The sequence below is a fragment of the Tachypleus tridentatus genome, chromosome 6 (assembly GCF_004210375.1).
Source record: "Tachypleus tridentatus isolate NWPU-2018 chromosome 6, ASM421037v1, whole genome shotgun sequence".
In the NCBI taxonomy this organism is placed as follows: Eukaryota; Metazoa; Arthropoda; class Merostomata; order Xiphosura; family Limulidae; genus Tachypleus; species Tachypleus tridentatus.
Window position 1 is genome coordinate 86,403,126 of NC_134830.1, and position 19,835 is coordinate 86,422,960.

The 19,835-nt window shown below is 32.7% G+C and overlaps 1 protein-coding gene across 1 annotated transcript in view; it reads right to left on the bottom strand.

The window, feature by feature from the left end:
• The window catches only part of LOC143252956 (protein CLP1 homolog), a 153,776-nt gene that overhangs the window by 60,058 nt on the left and 73,883 nt on the right, over positions 1 to 19,835 (bottom strand). Inside the window, 2 exon segments of the mRNA XM_076505905.1 lie at positions 3,807 to 3,945; positions 7,153 to 7,256. Of these exon segments, the coding sequence (XP_076362020.1) occupies positions 3,807 to 3,945; positions 7,153 to 7,256 (243 nt within the window).

Consider the following 19,835-nt stretch of genomic DNA (forward strand, 5'->3'; position numbering starts at 1 on the left):
GTAAATCTGATTTATAAAGATAATAATGTACTAAGAAAAATTATTAAATAAATATTTATTAAATAATGATATTTTGAAAAATGTTTATGATTAAATTAATGTTCTCATGGTTCCAAAGTTAGTTCTTGCTTTTTCATTGTAACCTTATGGGTTTTACTTATATTATTCTGGATGTGTTGATAAAAAATAACTGTTTTAATTTATTTAAACATGCTATTAGTTTTTTAATTACAACAAATAATGTATAGTTCTAATACCTATACTAGTCCTTTGAAACTACGAGTTATATTGAAGAATGGTATTTCCCATATAATTTGTCTAAAGTATACAAATTTTAAATAGCTTTGTTCCAAGATTTTTTATAAATTACTTGAGAAAGTATTGCTCCAAAAAAATCTCTTAGAATTGATTAAAGAAGAAAAAGTAAAGAACATGTTTGCTTTGGTTTTGTTAATCCTATTCTTATAAAATTCATCAAGCAACAATTCTACTACTTAAGAGTTGCAACATGCTGATGGAATGCCACATATTTTTTCAAAACACACAGTATAAGAATTACATTATGAAGATAAAACAATAAACATTCTTTCAATATATCTACTTTTAAATTAAGAACTTACATGTCTAACCTAAAAGTTGGAATATGACATATTTTAGGACAGATTTCAGTTTATTTCTGTTTTGAAACACTCTGGAATAATATACAAATATAACTGTATCGACAGAAGAGAAGTGTTGTTTTATTTTGTTGATTTCATTATTAATTTTATAGGTTGAACATAGTTTTGTGACTGTGTTTATCTGGTTTCTTAATATGTTGAGTTTTAATTTTGTTTCATGTGCTGATTCCCAGGGAATATATAGTCCAGGTTTGGTGTTTTTTTCTGTGGAATTCTGTTTTGAATTGTGTATTGGTTCTTGTGATCTTGAGGTTGAGAAATGCTATTTGGTTAGTTATGCTTTGTGTTCACAGGTGAACTTAATGTTGAGGTGTATGGAGTTAACATGGTTGAAAAAAATAACTGTGTGTTCTGTAGATGTGAATCCAGCAATCATACTGTCAACATTATGTGGTACTTTATCACTTGACATATTCAATCTCACATACGTTTTATTTTTGTGTCTAAATCAACAAATAATTATCCTTAAAGTATACAAATTAAATTATTTGTGTTAAAAATTTTGAAAACTACTGTACTTTACTGTATTTATCAATCAACAAAACATAAACAGTTTAAGCTTAAAGTAGAAAAATTAATGCTCAGTTTTAGGCTTAAACCTCATCCCATTTCAAAGTATTAACTTTTCAGTATGATCACAATTTTACTTATATTTAACTATATATAAATGTAAAATTAAAATCTACAAAATAAAATACATGCTACTTGCTTTACAACAAGTCTTAGTAGGCTGGAAATCATGACATTTTTTATCTCACTGCTAATCAGATGAAGTGTGTGAACTGGTTTAAATGATAAACTTATAAACAACAGGTTAGAGAGTTTTATTTCCTGTAACCAGATTCCAAAAATGTAGTTAAATGCTTGTATGCCAACCTAACACTACATTTATCTTTTATGTCACAAGTGCCAATATCAAAAAAAGAGGCTAGGACTTGCATAACTAGACTTTTTAATATTAAAACTTGCACAAGAAAGCTTTTGATAGAAAAATTGTAAAATATGTTTATTTGAAACACTTTCAAAGTAGTCAGCTAACTGTTGCTTACATCTTATACTTAGTGCAACAGCTCCATAAAAGATGAGTCTTTGAGATAAAAATCTGAATACTGGCAATGAAATGCTATTACACGTAACAAATCATACAGACTATTCATTGCAAGCATTTGTAGAGTATAAGGGTGTCTCATCCATATCCTTTGATTTTTTACTTTTCAGAGTAAAATTATTTCCATAAAATTGTTAAGTATCTAGTTTCTTTTCAATAATTCATATAATTTAACTGAATAATTCCACAATCTTTTTTTAGGCTATGAAATGTCTACAATTTTGTTTGGAGACTAATTTGAAAACTTTAAAAACATTTCCTTTGGCCATATAATTATTTCAATAAAAATGTTAAGTATCTAGTTTCTGTTCAATAATTCATATAATTTGACTGAATAATTCCACAATCTTTTTTTAGGCTATGAAATGTCTAAAATTTTGTTTGAAGACTAATTTCAAAACTTTAAAAACATTTCCTTTGGCCATAGAATTTTTCTTACTATTAAGTGAAGTTCCATTTTATATGTATGAAGTCAGTTTCAACATTATTGATAATCCTTAACGTTTCTAACGAAACTTTCTTTTGCAAATTACAATGGTTATCATCACCAGCCACAAATGAGAGAAAAACATAGAAAAAAATGAAAGATGTATCATGCATCCATTATATTTATGTAACTAAATATCATAATTCTTTTTAGAAATATTCTTGGTCAAGAAAAATTTATTTCTAATAAATATAGCTTCTGTTAAATAAATAATTGTATTTATATGCATTGTTTAAGTATGATAACCTCAATACATTCAATTGATAATTATTTAGACCATCAGAATATTTTGTAGTCATCAACCTTACTCTCTAAATGTAAATAAATATACTTGGTGTTTTATCAAAGGACAAAGTTTCTCTAGCTTAATATATATATATATATAAATTCAGGAATGACACAAATGGCTAAATGATATATAAACTAAAATCCAGATCTGAAGTTTGTGATTAATTTTACTAAACCTTCTTTTTGTTTCCTTTGTTCCTCTCTGCAAGAACTCCATCCAGTTAGTCTCCCATGGAACCATACATTAATTCTCAAATAATTTTATTTTATTTACATTAATGTAAGTAGTTTACAGTCTGCTCTATCCAAATGTATTTACATGTGTGCTCTGAGTAACTGTTTAATGATTATATTACAGGTTTATTATTTTTTTACCAAAGATAAAATTGAAAAGATAAAATGTGATGTATGGGTAATAATTTATTGTGGACTGCAGTTTTATCTATTCAAAGCTCATCAACATGGCTTGGGTCAGTGAACCAAAGAAACACAGTTATTTTTTCATACTGGTGGTAAGTTCATAATACTTATGAGGTTTTTTGAGTCGTTTTTAATTCACTATATATTTAGATGTACGATTAGTGTCTTGGCATAGCAGACAATTAATCACATAGTGTTATACAACAGACAAACTCTTTAATGATTAGGTTACAAATATTTGTTTCTCACTAAAGGTAAAATTGGAAAAGTAACCTGTGATCCATAGTGCTAACACATTTACTTCATCCTATGCTGTGGACTGCAGTTTTGCCTGTTCAACTGTCATAATATGATGAGTTAAAAGAACTCAAACTTGAGCTTGATTAATTATTCAAACACCATATTCTGTTATACAAGAATAAGAGTAAAGCGGGTAGCAATAAAATCACTAACAGAGACTAAAATTCATGTGTGAAACAGAATATGAAAAATTATATCATCAAATGATGATAGTTTTTAATAAAATATAAAACTATACTCTAGGATGGGCAGAAAAACTGAAACTAACAAACATATTGTTTTTTACAGATATGAGAGTTGGAACATTTTACTTTTAAAATACTATCTGTTTACTTTTTACTTTTGGATACTATCTGTTCGACAATTTTGACTAAATAGATAAAACAATGGATGTAAGTAAAAAGAGAATTTCACTATTTTAACACCAATACTTTTGTGGTAGGATAAAGAAAAATTCCACAAGCAGAAAACAAAATATAGGGGATATTTTGATTTTCATTTAAAAACAAAGTGTTTAACCCACCTCCTATTTTGTAAACTTTTATATCAGAAAACTTCACATCAAAAGAGTGAGGATACAGTGGTGTACGAGGACCATAAAAATATTCTCGTACTTTTGCATCTCTTGATTCTGCTCGAAGAGACTGGTTACGCTCCACAACCTATGACAGTAATTAACAAAAGCCATGTAATCAAAAGCAGAAGTTACAAAAGTTAATACATTTAATTGAATATATCAGTAGTTTAGTATTTAGATTACATTAACCCTAAAATAGCATAGATGGTCAAATTTTTTCCAATCTTAGAAGTGTGAAACTATACATACTCTAACTCTGTATTTATCAGATGTATCTTCATGAAATTTGGCAAAATATTAGTAAACACTGAATATCTGTTGTATACAAATACAAACAACAACAGGTTTTTTAATAAAGTATTTCCACTGAGGATTTGTGTGTGAATTTCCAAAGCTTTTACTGACTTTACTGAAAACTTATTTTCATGATAAGAATAAAAGTACTTTTTTTCATCTTACATTTTTCATACTACCTTTACATAATCTGAATGAATATCAATATTTGTTCTGGTAAAACCTTATCTGTTATTTTCTCAACCCTAAAACTGACTGTAGAGTAAATATCAACATACAATGAAAAAAAATGTTAACTATGAAATAATATTCATATAATATTGCATTATTATCATAACAATAACACAGTATAGATCAAAATATTCCAAATTATTTACCTTAACAGTTTTCACTATGATGCTTTTTTCATTGGTTATCTTTTAATCTACATATTACTAACACATTTTCAATGTAAAAACACAAAAAGATATTTTGGAAACATCAATGATAAGAACATGGGTACCAATTATAGATCTACCATTAGCTAGGTCTAAACAACTGAGAGAAATTCTACATGAGGTCTTATTATTATAGTATTGACTGTGATACTGAACATGTTTTAATCTGCTGCAAAGTCAGAATAAATGCCAAAATGATTCATACTACTAAAACTAGCCGGCCATCCTCAGATTCACACCCGTAAAGTAAAGGCATAGAATGATGGACACTATTCAACAAAGAACCTATGTCAACAAGTTTACTTAACTCAGCTACTGAGGCTTTGGAAAGTCAAAAAATTAACATACAATGTTGCTGCAGCAATAATATTTGGCAAAAAATGCAAAATGATTTGAAGAAAAATTGGAAACCTTTCTACTACTCAATGTGAACAAAAGGACAGCACTAACCACCTACAAAAAAAACCTTCCCACATTACAACCCTGGTAAATGAGAGACAAGTTTGAAAAGAAATGTAATAAGAAGGCTCGAAGGTGTGCCAAAAATCTTTGGCTGAAATGATGATATTCATAAAGCAGATGAAAAATTATACATGAGGAAGGTATGAAGGCATTAAAAAAGCAGTTCTTCCAGTCAAGAAAATAACAACTCTGCTGATAAATTTAAATGGAGATTTCATTACTGATAAACAATAAAACAGAGACTGGATTGAATTTTATAGCCAAGTGAGTTTTATCTTCAAACTAAAACAGATATAAGTTTATTCAACACAGCAAGGTTCAACATGAAAAGCTTTCTCAGAGTTTTTGTTTTTGGATTGCATGATCTTGGTTGCCCCACAATGAATCTTCTGTACAAACTAATGAACAGTTTTTCTGCATCATGCAGGAGTTTTGCATTGACAACTACTCTCTATAAGGTTGTTATCATGTATTAAGAGTAGAAGAGTCAATATCTAACTTCTCTTTGGAAGGAAACTCTCTTGACTTTTGACAGTAGAAATCTTGACCTTCAGATGTAACTAACAGAATCAGAAAAGCAGCTAACAAATTTGGACATGAAAAAACAGCAAACTATCAACTAAGGTGAAGATGTGTGTTATGATACCTACTTTATGGTTCAGAAACATGGAATAATATGTTTGTCATATCAAGAGACCAAACAGATTCTACATAAAGTGTGTGAAGCATTTTGCAATTGATATGAGAAGACAAAACATCAACTACAGAGGTGCTAAAGCAAGCATGACTACACATTAGAAACTATTATCAAGAAGAAAAGGTTAAGACAATTTGGTGATGTGAGAAGAATGGTTAAATTGATCAGTCCATATAAAACTACGGTAGTAGAGAATTTAAGATAAAATATAAAGTTTAACTGAACAAAAAAAGCAAAAACATTCTGATATGTATTTAGGAGATTCTACATGTTAGATAAATGAAGTTTGATGATTTTTAGATAAAGAAAACTAGTTTTAATAAGAAAATCATTTTGCACTTCAATCAACACTCTGATTCCATATATTCATGGTCAAATCTAGTAAAATGCTGACTTAAAATACCTAATACTTTGTGTACAAAAAACCAGTAATATTTACTGAAAGCTCAACAAATTTTATGATAATACACATACAACATAAAAGTTATAGAATGGAATTTTTTATAATTTTTCTGGGATTAAACATTTGATGTAATCCACGGACTCCATATCATAAGATTTAATTATTTCTACTAAAAATCTGTCCATGAATGTGTGAAGTAAGTGTTGACTGTTCCAAGTGAAAGGTGATTTTTATATTAAGAATAGAAATACTTTGCTTGATCTTACAGTTTCAAATCTATAACCTATAAATATCTTTAATGAATATGAAGCATATTTTTGTAGTAAAACCTCATATTCCTTCTATTATTTTCTCTACCCTAACTCTGTATGGATTTGGACATTTTGATAGACCTTGCAACCAACACAAAAAATATTAAATGAATTTAAGTACCCTTTATTTCTTTCTAGAATGTCTGAGGTTTGAAGCGGAAAACTACAACTGTTTATCTTATATAGCTTAAACCTTCTAACAATCTACATATTTTTCTTCTTGTAACAGAAGAATTTATTTTCAATCATAAGAGAAAAAAAATCATAAATAAATTTTTAATCTTCTCTTTCTCTAATTCATACAATTAATGGTAACTATCTACAAATACACAAACTTCTGAAGACATACATTCTGGAATCCATAGAAATAAAATTATATTAACAATGGTTGTTGCAAAATAATGCATGTTTCTAACATTAAAGCAAGAATCTATACCAAATGTTTTCAATGAAGTTACATATATATATGAAATTCTTTACCCTTTTTTTTTTTTAAATATCTTGCATTTTTAAGTGACATTCTGCCTGTTCTTTTCACATTTATTTTTATTAAAAGAAGTTGATGAATTTTATTTTAACACATCTTGGTCAGTATTAACATTACTATCATTTATCGTCTATCAGTTAGCATACATAAGTTTAGTTACTTAATATAAATGCCTAAAATTCTACAGTTATTAAAGTACACTTACCCCTCCGACTTTGGGACAGAAACAATCCTGACGAAAGGAGGCATGTCACGCACTAACTCATTGTACAATCTTTCCTGATCAATTACTAAGATGATATCAACTGAAAAAAAGCATATATAGCTTAAATAAGATAACACCACAACAATTATTAAATTCATATAGTTAACAAGAACAGTGTATAAAAAGTATAGTTTGTTGCAACAACTTCATTAATAAAGCAATAATACTTTTCAAATAATTTTTATCACTCTGAATATTTTCTAAAATTCCACAAATCTGAATAGAGAAAAAAGTATATATAAAAATATAGTCATTACAAAAGTTTTAAGTGATAATGTATGATACAGAATTTGCCTAAAATGACATTTGATTAAATCTCTATAGACATATTAACTATATAATATTAAATGTAATTTTATGAGGAAAAAACACAAAAATATAAATATAAAAATAATAAACACAAACATTCAGCACTGGTGCATAAATCATAATGTGATTCATTATGTAATATGCTCTGGTTTGCTCAGTTACTGGTGGAACTAAGACCCAAACTGCATTAGGGTACACTGTCTATACAGTTTAGTCTCAAGTTTGCTAGCCTCACATACTCAAGCAATAAAAAAAGAAACAATGAAGCAGATGTGGGTGCTATAACCCACAATGTCTCATACCTTTATCATTCTTCACAGTCTGCAGCCAGATATGGGAAGGTGTTTATTGATCAAAATAAAATAAAAGGCATAAAAAAGTAATAGAATACAAAACAGCAAAACTGGCTATTAAAAAACTAAAAACTTTATCAAGGTGGACAGTGTTACTGTCACCAATAACATTGTCTAATGTTACGGACAAACCTTGGGACAGAACATGTTTAAAATAGTGCCGTCATTGAGAGTTGTAACGAAGGCAAGAAAGTAAAATGTGGCTTACAGTGATTTGAGTGTTACACAAACTACACATTGGTGCATCAGTCCCAGACAAAAGAAAACGATGAGTTAAAAAACTGTGATCAATGCATAGTGTAGCCAGAACAACTTCCTCCTTCCGATCTTTACGGAAGCAAGACGGCCAAAGTCCAATACAGGGTTTTATTTGGAAAAACTTGTTTTCGCATTGGTCACTCCAAGTCAACTGCCAGCTGGCAAGGAGCTGAGCCTTGAATACAGGACCATAGTCCATGTATGGAATTGGTACAGTGGTGATAGTACCAGAGCAGATAAATTTAGCTGCTGTGTCTGCAAGCTCGTTACGGAAAACCAACGTGGCCTGGTATCCAGAAAAACTGGATAGAAGTAGATGTCAATGAGAAATGGGCCAGTTGGTTTTGATATCAGCGAGAACAGGTTGTGAACCAACGTGAAGTGATTCTAGGGCCAGTAGAGAACTAAGCAAGTCAGTATAAATAGTGCAATTGGAGTACTGCTTAGCATCAATATGATCCAGGTCAAGAGAAATGATATACAGTTCAGCAGTAAACACAGAAGCTGTACAGGGGATTCTGCGCCCAACCACCGAAAGATGTTCAGTAAATAAAAGATGGTACTTCCAATCGGGAGTATCTGCTTTTCTCAGATGACTTAAAGAAAGGTCACATATGGGGACTGTAATAAGCCATGGTGGGATGGGCTGACCAGTGGATTCTGCAATGTTATCCAAGGACACACCCAATTCATCCAATTGGGCTTGGATGCAAAGGCCAAAAAGAGCAATGGCTGATCGTCTGTTCTGAAAAAGTATGGAACCATGGTTTTGCTGCTTTAATCCAATTTTTGCACTTCCTAAATTCTATGAATACCAACATCCAATTCACCCTGAGTCAATTGAATGAAATAATGGTAACAGATTTTCTTAATTTTATCTTAAGGATTAACAATGACAATAATATTAATATAAAATCTTCATTGTTCCACAAACCAATAAGAAAAACCTCTCTGGTGTAATTATTGGAGAATTAACAAAATGAATTGCAACTGTAGTGAAAAAAAACAACACATACTCCAAACTAAAATCACTTCTTCTAAGTATTGAATATTCACCTTTCTATATCAAACATATTTTCAAAGACTATGGTGAAGAAAAATCAACATCCCACTTGTAATGTAACATTACAAAATACAGGTGAAAGAAGAAGTAAAAAAAACAATTTTACAAAAGCAACACAAAAAAGATTATTTTATAACACTTCTAACTGACAAAGATATCTTCAAGAAAATAAAAAACTATACTCAGGAAATCTGAACTTCTTTGAACAGCCTGGTACAACCCTAAAAAGCCAACTCTGAAAATCTCAGTACACTACCCTACAATGTAATAAAACTAAACATCTTATGAAAATGTGTCTTGTTTACAGTTTACATGTAACATCTACCATCATACACACATACATACTGGAAAAATTGGAAGAACCCTATACACACAAGGACAAGAAAACATATTGAATCTATATATAAAAATGAAATGATTGATTGATTTAGTGTTTTATGGCACAAAGCAGCAAGGCTATCTGCGCCAGACATTCGGCCAAAATGTAAAAAAATAAAATAAAAAAAATAAATAAATGTAGTAATTGAAATAAATGGAAATGAAGGTAAAACAAAAAGTATAAAACCAATGTTGACACCTAGTCTACAATGTTAAGATAGAAGGCAGAGTATAAGAAAGTGTAAGGTATTTACTCTAGCAAAAAGGTAATGATCATAACTCGCCAGGAAGACTAACAGGTAAGTTCAAGAACCACCGTCAGTCACCTGAAGTTGGTCTTTCCAGTCCTGGTTCCGGTTATGTGTCATAGCAACCAGTATCAAAATGTAAAAGAATAGAAGTTTTAAAAGATACATAGCAAAATTGTAACAATGAGTAGCCAAATGTCCAGTAAAAAGATAAAGTCAAGTAAATGGAGTAAAATTTGTAAAAGTAAATGAAGGTAAAAACAAAACAGCAATTAAAACAAAAAATGGTGTAAAAACCAATGGTGACATCCAGTCTTCAAAGTTGTAAAATATTTACTCTAGCAAAATGGTAATGATCATAACCCGCCAGGAAGACTAACAGGTAAGTTCAAGAACTACCGTCAATCACCTGAAGTTGGCCTTTCCAGTCCTGGTTCCGGGTTATGAGTCAATATGACCAGTACTAAAAAGTTAAGTAGTAAAAGTGTGAAATGATATGCAGCAAAAGTATAATAACAACTCGCCAGGACAACTAAGTAGTTCAAAGTAGTTCAAACAGTAGCGTTAGTCACCTGAAGTTGGCCTTTCCAGTCCTGGTGTCGAAGTTATTTAATGTTCTGGCCATTGTCCAATGTCAAATTGAAGGAGAGAGATTAAAACTGTAAAAAAGGAACCACAATTAAAAGGTGTAATGAATAAATATGCAACACTTAAATGAGATTAAAAGATTAATGGCCATTAAAAATTAAAAACATTATCAAGGTGGGCAGAGTCACCATCACCAATAACTCTGTCCAATGTTACAGACTGACCCTGGGAAAAAATATGTTTAAAATATTGCCGTCGTTGAGAATTGTAACGATGTCAAGAAAGTAAAACGTGGCTGATAGTGATTTAAGTGTTACACAAACTACACATTGGTGCATCAGTTCCAGAAAAAAGAAAATGATGAGTTAAAAAACTGTGACCAATGCATAGCCTAGTGAGAACAACTTCCTCCTTCCGAACATTACGGAAGCTAGATGGCCAAAGTCCAATTTTGGGTTTGATTTAAAAAAGTTTGTTGTCACGTTGCTCACTCCAAGTGAACTGCCAGCTGGCACGGAGCCGAGCCTTGAAGACAACACCATAGTCCATTATTGGAATAGGCATAGGAGTGATGGTGCTGAAGCAGACATATTTAGCTGCCATGTCTGCAAGCTCGTTCCCGCGAATACCAACATGGCCTGGTATCCAGAAAAACTAGATTGAAGTAGCTGCTAATGAGAAATGGGCCAGTTGGTTTCAAATATCAGCGAGAATAGGATGTGAGCTAATGTGTAGCGATTCCAAGGCAAGTATAGAACTAAGCGAATCAGTATAAATAGTGCAGTTGGAGTACTGCTCAGCTGCAATATGATCCAGGGCAAGAGATATGGCATACAATTCAGCAGTGAACACAGAAGCTGTACAAGGGATTCTGCACGCAACTACTGACCCATAGCAAACCATAGCAGAGCCCACTGAATTACCTGATTTGGAACCATCTGTATAAATGGGAACTGAATGATTGTTTGAAAGATATTCATTGAATAAAAGACAGTACTTCAAATCTGGAATATCTGCCTTTTTTAGATAACTGAAAGAAAGGTCACATTTGGGGGCTGTAATAAGCCATGGTGGGATGGGCCAACCTGTGGAATCTGCAATGTTATCCAAGGACAGACCCAATTCATCCAATTGCTCGGACGTGAAGGCCAAACGAGCAATGACAGATCGTCTGTCATTGCAAAATGTACTGCCCACCGAGGAAGGAAAACACATTTCCAGGTGGGATGCTTTGGTAAGGAATGAAGTTTCGAAGTATATTGTAAAGATAGTTGCAAACGGCGAAGGTGTAGAGAAGGTTTATGAGATTCAATGTATATACTTTGAACTGGAGAGGCACGAAAGCCCCAGTGCAGAGTCGAAGTCCTTGGTGATGAATGGGGTCCAGCATCTTTAAGGCCAAGGGTCTGGCAGAGCCATAGACCACTGATCCATAATCGAAGTTTCGATCTAATAAGAGCACGATATACCTTTAACATTGAACAGCGATCTGCCCCAACTGGTAGAAGAGAGAACACGGAGGATGTTCAGCGCTCCTGTGCATTTGACCCAAAGCTGCTTTAAGTGTGGTATAAAGGTCTGTTTACAATCAAAGATAACAAGAACTTGGTCTCCGGGACCACTGGCAGCAAAACTTCACCGATATGAAGTTCAGGATCAGGGTGAATGCCCGCCGACAGCAAAAGTGCATGCATACAGTTTTGGAGAGATAGAAATTAAAGCCGTTCGCCAGAGTCCACTTCTGTACACAATTGAGGGCGGTTTCTAGTTGCCGCTCAATATATCTCATGTTTGACGACTGACATGAGATGTGAAAGTCGTCGACATACAGCCCATTCGCAACAGTGAGAGGGAGTTGTTCAGTAATGGCATTTATCTTTATACTGAAGAGTGTAACACTCAATACACAGCCTTGAGGGACTCCAAGTTCCTGTACAAAAGAACGGGAAAGTGTCGAACCCACACGAACTTGGAATCTCCTGTCCATTAAAAAATTTTTAATAAACATGGGTAGATGGCCACGTAACCCATATGTATGGAGGTCTCGAAAAACGCCATACCTCCATGTTGTGTCGTAAGCCTTCTCTGTGTCAAAGAATATTGATACAAGATGTTGGCGGTTGAGAAAGGCTTCTCTGATAGATATTTCAAGACGAATTAGGTGGTCTGTGGTGGAGTGCTGTCGACGGAAAAAAACGAAATGAAAAAAAAAGCAGTTTTCAATTTTCTAAGTAATCATGGGCAAGTAATACCTGATTTGAATACCACCATTTTTCCTACAAATCTTCATCAAACTCACAAAGTACACTGATGGAAAGATAAAAAAGGTTTTTCATTGAAGTTGATGGATATCTAGCATGCACACATGCAAATACACACACACAGAGCATTGGGTACATGGCCACTAGCCATATGGAAACACCACATCTCTATATGTAAGCAGAAGATGATGGACCTGAGGAAACACCTAAGCCCAAAGACAAAGGAAGTAGAATTGGGCAGTCACTGGAAAAAGTGGAAAGGATAAAGATAAAAGCAGATGTAGACATGTCAACTATTTTAATCATGTAGGGCAAAATATTCTTCAGATGTTTTGTAAATGACTCTGCTGGAGACAGACACAATGTCCATAACACCCACTGAGAACCTCCAACACTGGTACTCAATAGACCCTAGCCCAAGTGGACCAACAGAATGACTTTGAGGAACCACCCAAAGGCTGTCTGCACTCCCACTGTGGCAGTGGCATGGAGTGCAGTAGCATATGTCCGAGATGGAGCTGGAGACAATAACTTTCAAGCCTCTGGGTAGGAGATACTATTTATAGCCTTCAAGCATTGCACCTCTTTCTCCTCCATCATTTAGGGCAAAAAATAGTGCGAGAGAGGTACAGACCACTACAGGTAGCACAGTGTGGTTCTAGTTTTCACTCATGTACATCACAGTTTTTGAAACCACAATGAGCACATGTTAAAGAGCCATGATATGATGTTTCTGAATGACAGAACCATAGTTAAGATGTTACCACCAAAATGTCTCCACAGCACAACTTCTTTACTGCTAACAAGCCCCTCAAATCCCTTTTGAATAAAAAAAAAAGGGCCATCTGCCCTACAGTTTTCTCAGATAAGGAACAGATAATTGGAAATCAAATAACAGAATCTGACTGTGATGTTGACTGTACAGCTAAGGTATCCATGTGTGGTCATTTTCTTATAATCTGTGTTTTTCAATTTTTTCATATTTTATTTATTTTTTTCATAAATGGGGGTATCCATAATAAAGATGCTGCATTTCAGTGCCCACTGACCCCACCCACCATGGACCCCTGTGAGGGGAAGCACAGCAATGCCAAACAAGAAAACTGCAGCAATGCCAGTGTTTAATGAGCATCACACCTGAACACCTAGTATCAGACACAATGTCCATAACACCCACTGAGAACCTCCAACACTGGTACTCAATAGACCCTAGCCCAAGTGGACCAACAGAATGACTTTGAGGAACCACCCAAAGGCTGTCCATCTACAGGAATTCAAGGCCAAAGTAATGTGTTATAGCTGAACCCCTCAACCACCAGGATCCTCTCTTCCCCTTCACTGGTTGCCATGCATGGCAAACATGTGGGTGGATGTTTAGATCCCAGAGGAGGTAAACTGAAAATACAGAACCTTCTCTGGAAGGGCCCCTCACCATATACAGAAATACTCCTCGAGGAACAAAGTTTAAAAAGATATACTAAAGCAATGATTTTTGTGGATATGTTGAATGCAGCACTGGTTCAAATTATGTTTACAATGTCAAAATACTAAATCTATAGTTTCGTACAAATTAGGAACTCAAACTACCAATATTAACAAGCTAGAATATAAAATAAGAACCTTCTATCTTTTCTATTTGCTGAGATATCACTCATCTCTTTTCATTTTTGGAAACAGTCCCTTATATACACTTACTTATATGACATGTGAATAACCAGTCAAAAGCTTAGAATGCTCCCACTATGGTTTTTCCAGCCATTTTTATCAGTGAGAATCCCACCCTGTTCTCTCAAAACAAGATTTCAAGGAGGTAGGTACTGTCTTTAGTCTTTTTGAAGTTTCATATTTTTTTAGACCAAAACATAGCTTAGTTACTGAACTTGATAAATTATTATGAAATTCTGTGGTATCACTACAATAATTTATGATTTTTTTTATTATTCAAATGTATATGTAAAACCTAAAAAAAATTATTTTGTTTCATATTCTCCACATGCAAAATTTTCTAAGGCTTAGCAAGCTGCATGGTCATAATGGGGGATAATTGTTTGCTTTGATTCTTTATTAACTGTTCTATGTTTTAAAAAAAAAAACTTATCTGTACCAAAAAAAATATCTATATGCACATATAATGTTTTAAAACTGAAATGTGACTATTTTCCAGAATACTAGTTCACTAACACACAAACAAGACAGGTTGCTTTGTAAAGGCTAGTTTTATATTCTTGAACATGGTAACATGAGAGCATGTGCACTGCATTATTGTGACTTATGTATTGTTAGCTAGGTAAGGCTAGAAGGTCAGTATAATAAAAATTATATATATTTTTTTATGTTAATGGTTATTATGAGATAAGTAAAACTGACAGGCCCTGTATTGTTAGAGTAAAGAAAATATCAGACAAAATATAGTCTTACTGAAAAAAAATATTTGAAATTTATTTAGGAGCTTTGATAAATTACACAAATAATAATTGAGATTTTTGAAATGGAGTATACGTTTTTAACCATGACATAAAAGTCACTTTGCACTAGGGCTAGTAACTAAACAGATTAGATATTTTCACAAGCAAATAGTTGGTAAAAAATACTCCATTAAAAATCTGAATTTTTATGTACAAAGAGTTGGAATTATTAATCAAAATCTATCAAATTTTGCAAAGATACAGATACAGCACTAAAATATATAGTATAAATAGTTAACTTGTGCAAAATATGTATACAAATTCATGTATATCAAGCCCACTGCTAAAAGGTTAAACCAGAAAGAAGGATGGCCTCCATGATACATCATCCCAGTGACCTTAGACCTGAAAAGTGGGAAAAAATCTCAAATTCCACGACAAGAAATGGGAGTGTGAAATGCAGTGGAGAGTCTGAAGGAATGTTAAAATCCTAGATAGTACAATGGGTGACCACAAAACCCTTTCTGAAAGTAGACAATACTGATTTATTTAATGCAAAGCACGGCACATATAAGCAGCTATCTCGAGATACCTCTGCTTTACCCACCCATGTAGTGCATGGGTGGTATGATCTGAAATAGGCATATTTATAAAGCAATTCCAATGTGAGAATAACTTTCAAGAAATCTTATGGAACATCCCATCTCCAAAGTGTGTAATGCATGGCCATGGAACATAATAAGCAAGCTGATGAGACTGAAGGGTTGGATTTCGAAGTTTAATGAATATCTGATGAGGCACCACACACCAAAGAGTGGAATACAAAAATGATTAATTACAATGAAAAGGGAAGTAAGATCAATGCAAAAAAATTAAAGAAAAATAAAAATAACTTATCCAGTCAAAGTTGCATGGAAATCTAAAAAAATAGCTAGAAGCAAAAGACAATCTGAAAAAGAAAAAATTGTAATCCTATGCAAACAGTGAGAGACAAATATATTAGAATTATACCACATGCTCTATTGAAAAAATTCCTTCAGAAAATGATGAAAATTAGATGCCAAAGAAAGGTAAGGTGTTGAATTTGATGAGAAGACAGCTATAATAAAGTATGGGAGGATGACAAATCAAAGGAATAAGCCATTCCAATTGATGATGGCAGAAGAAGAAAGATTCCAAACAGGGGAAGATTGAGCACCATGAATGGAAGCTAAGCAGGAATATATCAAGAAGAACATACACAACACTATCCAGGCCAAAAATAGATGTTGAAAATGAAAAGAAGGAAAATCAGCAAAAAGGAAGAGTTATCTCCCTTAACCACTGAGGTCTTCAGGAGGAAAGAATAATCTGTATAAAGAAGAAGTTAGGTAGGATGATAAAGAGTACATGAAACATTAATAGTAAAAAAATCAAATCACCAATATCATAACCTGATATAAAAGAAAGAAATAAGTTTTAAGGGAAACATGAAACAAGTGGAAAGTGGTTTGACCAGAGGCAAAATAAGGATGTGGAGGACCACATTAACATTACAGTCCAAAATGGATATCTGCAGCAAAGGACTACAAATCTCAAAGAAATGTATCAAAATTTATCCCACAAGCATTCTGCCACCAATCTACTCATACTACTGAGAAAATGAAACGTGGGATAAACCACTTGATAACTGTTAACTGAGAAAAGGGAGTTTCCCAATCAAAAACTCCAAGAAAGAAACTGCAATATGAGGAACGGAAGGTCAATCAGCTGAAAATCCTGACCCACAAACAGATGGCAGAAAATGTTCCATTTATGCCAATAAATCTCCATGAAGGAAAGGCAAATAGAAAGGAAGAAACAAATCTGCACATCACCACAATCCTGATTTCCTCGCCAAGGATGAAATTTAAAACAAGCACAAAGACAGAGAATGTGAAAAGCAAGAAGAACCATCAATGACTATGGTTGCTGAAGAAGGAAGGAAGGCAAAGGAAGAGGTAGTGGAGGAATAAGTTGTAGTTGAATAAGTCGAGGAAATCCCGCTTAGCTGGCCAGTAAGTAACAATCAGAAGGACTTGACATGGACTAGTATGAAAGATTAAAATCACCTAGTGAAGAAGGTAAATGGGAGGATAAACATATAAGTATTTATTGGTCTAATCCAACAGCCATGTCAAGAGGGACTGGAGACCAACTAAAGATAGTTGGTGGTTAAGGGATTGCTAAATGCATCGAAATGAGCAGTACCCCATTGAAGATAAAGCCAATGGAAAACAAAAGACCCAACGTACAGCTAGAAGCTCCAGAATGTGGATATGGCATGACTTTGCAGTTGCAAACCAACAATCCAAAGCCTTCTCTTGATTGAACTGTGCCCCTATACCTATAGGAAAGCATCCATAAAAATATGTACATCTGGATGAGGAAGAAGAAGTGGGACACCTCTGGAGAGACATTTTGGTTCTATCCAACAACCAGCACAAATCATTGACAGATGTATGAAGATGGGTAACAAGAACCTTTCCAAAGGACCCTGTCCAAGATTTCTCCGGTCATGAAGAGCATATTGAAGAGTTCACAAGTTGGCATGACTAAACTGTTGGATTTTATAAACCAAAGATATTTTCAGAATTATCAAGCTATTGGTAAATAGTACATGATGACCAGGCAGAGTTATTTGACACAAAATTATTTTATAGATGGAAGATAATTAGAGTTTGTAAAAACAAAGAAATTCTCTTTCTATAAGTAAACATTTCACAATATACATGTAGATAATTTGTGCTCCATATCCTTCTTTCAAGTAACAAGCAGGAAAATAATTATACTAAGCAGCATAAATAATTCAATTTTGTTACCATATTCTGCAAATCACCAAAATATCTAATTTCCAAATTACTTGTTTTATATTAAGATCTGAATGCAGAATCTTGAAAATGTAACGTTCTAATATTTCTTTGTTTTGAGTTTGCTCATTGATAAAGTATATTTTATTATAATTTACAGCTTTCACAATAAGTAAGATAAGATTTTAGAACAGATATGACATTTTGTTTATGAGTGTGATCATTACAAGTACACAAGTTTTTAGAGTAAAGAAAATTTTAGTATTTAAATCAACATCCAAAATCCAAAGATGTATTTAAATATTTAAATTCTAAAATTTATTGTTGTTACTTATTCATGTAAATATCAATCCACATGAATTTTAGAGGCTATTTATGTAAGGTTAAACAAAAAAGAATACAAAAATGAATACATATATAACAAAAACCATAAAATATTTTAATCAAAATATTTGCATAAGCTTATAAATGTGTAGGGAATTAATTATCAAAGATATACAGAGATACACCTGGGTAATTAATTGTGGGATTGTTCAATTTTACTAATAAATCTTTTCTGACTTTTCTTCTGTTAGTGTGACATTTTATTCCAAAAAACTGTTTTTTTTTAGTGATAAGTTCATGGACTCGAAAGAGGGTTTTTGGTGTTTTTTAACCTGATCTTCAAATTACATCCTGTATTACCTACATAAGAGGCTGGACAACTATCATACTATATTTTGTAAATGGTTTCTGGTGAGATGGATTCATTATACAATTTTATTAACAAGTGTCTAATATCTATTCAAGGGGTGAAAATGAATCTAGGTGTTATGTTAAGGTTATATTTATGTGCTAGCCTTCTCAAAATTTCTGATAGAGGTATGCTAATACTTGCTATATATAAGATGGTGCAAGTAATTAGGTTTTCTTTGTTTTTGTGTGTTTGAGTTTGTTTGTTTGTATTTTTTAAATTTACACAGTTTCTATAACTACTTTATCAGGGAATTGCTTAACATTAGTGAAACATTCAGTTAAGTGAGTAACTTCTATATTGATTTTTTCTGTGGTGTATATAATGTATTCTAAATATATGACTCATTTTAATATGTCTAGCTTCTGGAGGATCAAAAAACAAGTTTATGCAATTTCTGCTGTATGTGTTTTATTATGAATTTTAAAGATGAAACATTTGGAGGTTTGTGTGATGTTAATGTTTAAAAGCATTTATTGTGTAGTTGTTTTCATTTTCTACTGTGAGATGAATGTCTTTATGTACATTGTTTATCTTGACAAGGAAAGCCATAGAAAACATCATGTACGTATCTAAGCCAAAATGGAAGTAACTATGGAATGCTGTTCTGTGCGATGTAAAAAAAAAAAAAAAGTGGCTAAAGAACCTGACAGTGGATCTCCCATGGTAAGTCTGTGTAACTGTAAGAAGAACAAATTTTTGTAATGAAAGCAAATTAGTGTGGTCAGTTGTAACAGTTCAATTATGTCTTTTTGTTTTTGGGATTTTGTGGCATAATTTACGCAGTACGTTGTATTGCTTCATGACAAGGGGTTTGTGGAAATAGGTTTATGACATCAAAGATAGATTTACTGACATTACTGTCTAAACTATGTGAGTATTGTAGAAGATGTGGAATGATTTTTAACTGGATGCTTACTTTGAAAATATACAGTTCTAAAATCCAGTTAAAGTATTTTCCTAGGTTGTAGTTTAGAAAGTTATAAGAAGACATGTTTGGGTGCAAGATTATTGTGTTCTATGGACTTTTGTTTGTTTGTTTTTTTAATTTTGCACAAAGATACATGAGGGCTATCTGTGCTAGCCTTCCCTAATTTAGCAGTATAAGACTAGAAAAAAGGCAACTAGTTATTACCACCCACCACCACCTTGGACTATTTTTTAACCAACAAGTAGTTGGATTGACCATCACACA